Source organism: Penaeus monodon, chromosome 24 (assembly GCF_015228065.2).
Source record: "Penaeus monodon isolate SGIC_2016 chromosome 24, NSTDA_Pmon_1, whole genome shotgun sequence".
Taxonomy (NCBI): Eukaryota; Metazoa; Arthropoda; class Malacostraca; order Decapoda; family Penaeidae; genus Penaeus; species Penaeus monodon.
In genome coordinates, this window is record NC_051409.1 from 6,305,217 (window position 1) to 6,307,992 (window position 2,776).

General features: G+C 41.8%; 1 protein-coding gene across 1 annotated transcript in view; it reads left to right on the forward strand.

Annotated features, from left to right (window-relative positions):
* Positions 1-2,776, forward strand: part of LOC119588506 — a gene marked incomplete in the record, with an annotated part of 22,356 nt that overhangs the window by 19,133 nt on the left and 447 nt on the right. Inside the window, 1 exon segment of the mRNA XM_037937151.1 lies at positions 75-2,647. Within this exon segment, the coding sequence (XP_037793079.1) occupies positions 75-2,644 (2,570 nt within the window).

The following is a 2,776-nucleotide window of genomic DNA, read 5'->3' on the forward strand; positions in this document are numbered from 1 at the left end:
AAGTGTTACAGGTTTGGGTAGTTCATGCAAAGGGCCAGTGTCCATTATTCAGACTACCGTAGCAACTGTGACCTCAAAAGCAGATACAACAAAATTGGCTTCAGCATCTGTTCTGCAGTCCAAAACTCATAATTTATGTGAAAAGTCAGACAGAACATCCAAACCACAAACTGAGACACCAAAAGTGAAAGATGATATCTCTTCCCAAGTCAAAGCACCTGAAATGTCTGGGAAATCTGAGAAAATAGCAGTTTCTACACCCACTGACAGGAAACCTTTCAAGACAGTGACCTTAGTGAGTCCAAAGCATATTTCAGCTTCAGGTTCCAGGTCAAATGTACCATTTTTCACCAAGTGTAGAAACACTTTTCCATCTTCAAAGACAAGTGAGAGTGAAGTAGCCAGTGCAAGCCAAGAAGTGTGTGCAGCTTCAGTTAGTTTACCAAGCACTTCTACAGAATTAACTAGTCCATTAATAGCATCAAACAGTCAGACGAAGCCCTGCCCTGCACCTGCAATCAGTCCTGTTTTAGCTAAAAACCCTGAAATAGATAAAGTTTGTAAACCTCGTGAAACTTGCGTGACATCAACCAAACCCTCTAAGTCCCATCAAGATGGGAGTAAAAGGGAGAGTAAAACCAAGTTGGCAGGTGAATCTCCCTACACTAAGATTGACTTAGCATCTAGGGAACAAATAAAAGTTTTTTCAGGGTGCCCACAGCAGCTCAAAATGCAAAAGGATGCCACATCTCCGACATCATCTTGTGCCATTGCCCATTCAACCCTACAAACCCATGTCACCTCAACCCCCATACAAGTAACTTTAGCCAGTGCAGCTAGTGGATGGGAAAAGAAATCTGATCAAGCCCCAATAACACAACCAGTTAGTCCATTGATCATTGAACAGTTGTCAGAGAAGGAGAAATCACATAAACCTAGCCTAGAAATCAAGACCAGAAGTGTACAGAATGTATCTGGACCAAGTAAATCTAGTCTTGTAACTATTTCCAGAGCTACAAAGAATGTTTCTCCTCCCACTGAGGCAGAGAATGTAAAAGGAACTGAATTACAAGCTCATTTTTCAGGCTCAGATACACAGGATAAATCAGGAAAATCAATATCTCGTTGCAGTTTACAGTCTGACAGTCTTGCTCAGAAGATACTTACAGTGAAATCTGCAGAATTGGTAGTCTCAAGAAAAGGAAAAGACATTGTGGTCACTAGGAAAAGTAATTTGGAATCCTTGCAAACCACAGGAGACAAAATGCACAAGAGGAAACAAGAGGAGCAGCTTGACTCAGAGACAATTCAGACTGCAGGAGAAAAATTGACCGAAAGTGAAAGTGAAAAGAGACATGATGCCGAATCATTATCCCAAGAGAGAGAGAGTGACAGTTTAAAGCTGAAAATCAAAGATTTGGCCCCAGAGGAGTGTGTTGCTGTAAAAACTTTAGTTGGAATCTCAGAAAGCACCACAAAAAAGGAAAGTGTGTCAGGCAACATTGGAGAATCTCATTTAACTTTAGAAAAGCCTTTAGATCATAGAAAGTCAAAGTTGAGAGAAGAGTCTCATTCTGATGCATCCCCATCATGTAGCATGCCTCATAGAGACATCCAAACGAGTGTGTTGAAGGAAGAAGAGGGAAACAAGGTAAGCTCAGAAGCTGATGTCAGTAAGCTCCCTGCACTGGTGAAGAATGCTAGCAAAGTTCAAGATTCTCATGTAGGGAACAAAAGCGAAAATATCAGTGTTAGTTGGACAAGACAACGGCCTGAAGAGAAGATCAAACAGTATGGCGGGAAGATGAAGGAAGATAATATGAAATATAGGAAGCGCATTAAACAAAACCAAGATGAAAGGCAGAATGTTCCTCTGGGAAAGAGCAAAGAAGAGGATAGTGCCAGAGGTAGGGAGATAGACTTACCAGTAGTTGCAGGTGAGGATGCAGGAGTTGACCTTGTCCAGCCACACAAATTCAAGCTATTCAGTATGAGGGATGAAGAGGAGCATCCCCTCGATTGTGAAGAGATGTTCAGGAAAATCCGTCACAAGGAGAAAAAGAAGGACCAGAATAAAAAACTCTGGCAAATGGTGATGGCAGCTAAGGCAAGGGCCAAGAAAGAAGTGGAGAAGAGGGATAGCGATACCCCTTCTGAAGGAGCTCAGGTCATAGCAGGTGATGCAGGAGTCTCTGCAGAAGAGGTGACAAAGGATCATGTTCTTACACTTTGGGCAGGTGAATCCAAGGAAACTTCCACCAAGAGAGAAAGGGCTTCTGCTGATCATCAAGGGAGTGAACATGAGGAGAAACCTTTTTATGCTAAAAGAGCCAAGATTACACAGTGTGCAGGTGAGGAGAATAAAGCCGATGAAATTAGGAAAGTGGTTCCTGGTTTAGATCAATTGAAAAGTAGTTCAGCAAACACTCCGTGCAGAATCCCAGATGATGCTGGAATGAGCTGTAGTGAAAGAACATTAACTCCAAAAGAGGACGAGATAGTGAGTCTAGAAAGTGAAGCCAGTGAATCTCTGGACCCAGTGTCTGCAGCAGAGGTTGACCTCATGACAACTCTGGATCAGAATGCAGTCATGCGCGATGCTACAACTTTTGGTGACCTAAGCTATGATTATGATCTACAGTGATTGGTACGAACCATTACTTAGATTTCTTCCTTTATTGAATTTAGAGTCAGTTGTTTAGAAATTTGTTTTGAAAAGTTTTAGGATGTCTAATACTTGCAAAAGCAGTTTTGGTAAGATACTGTTTATAATTGC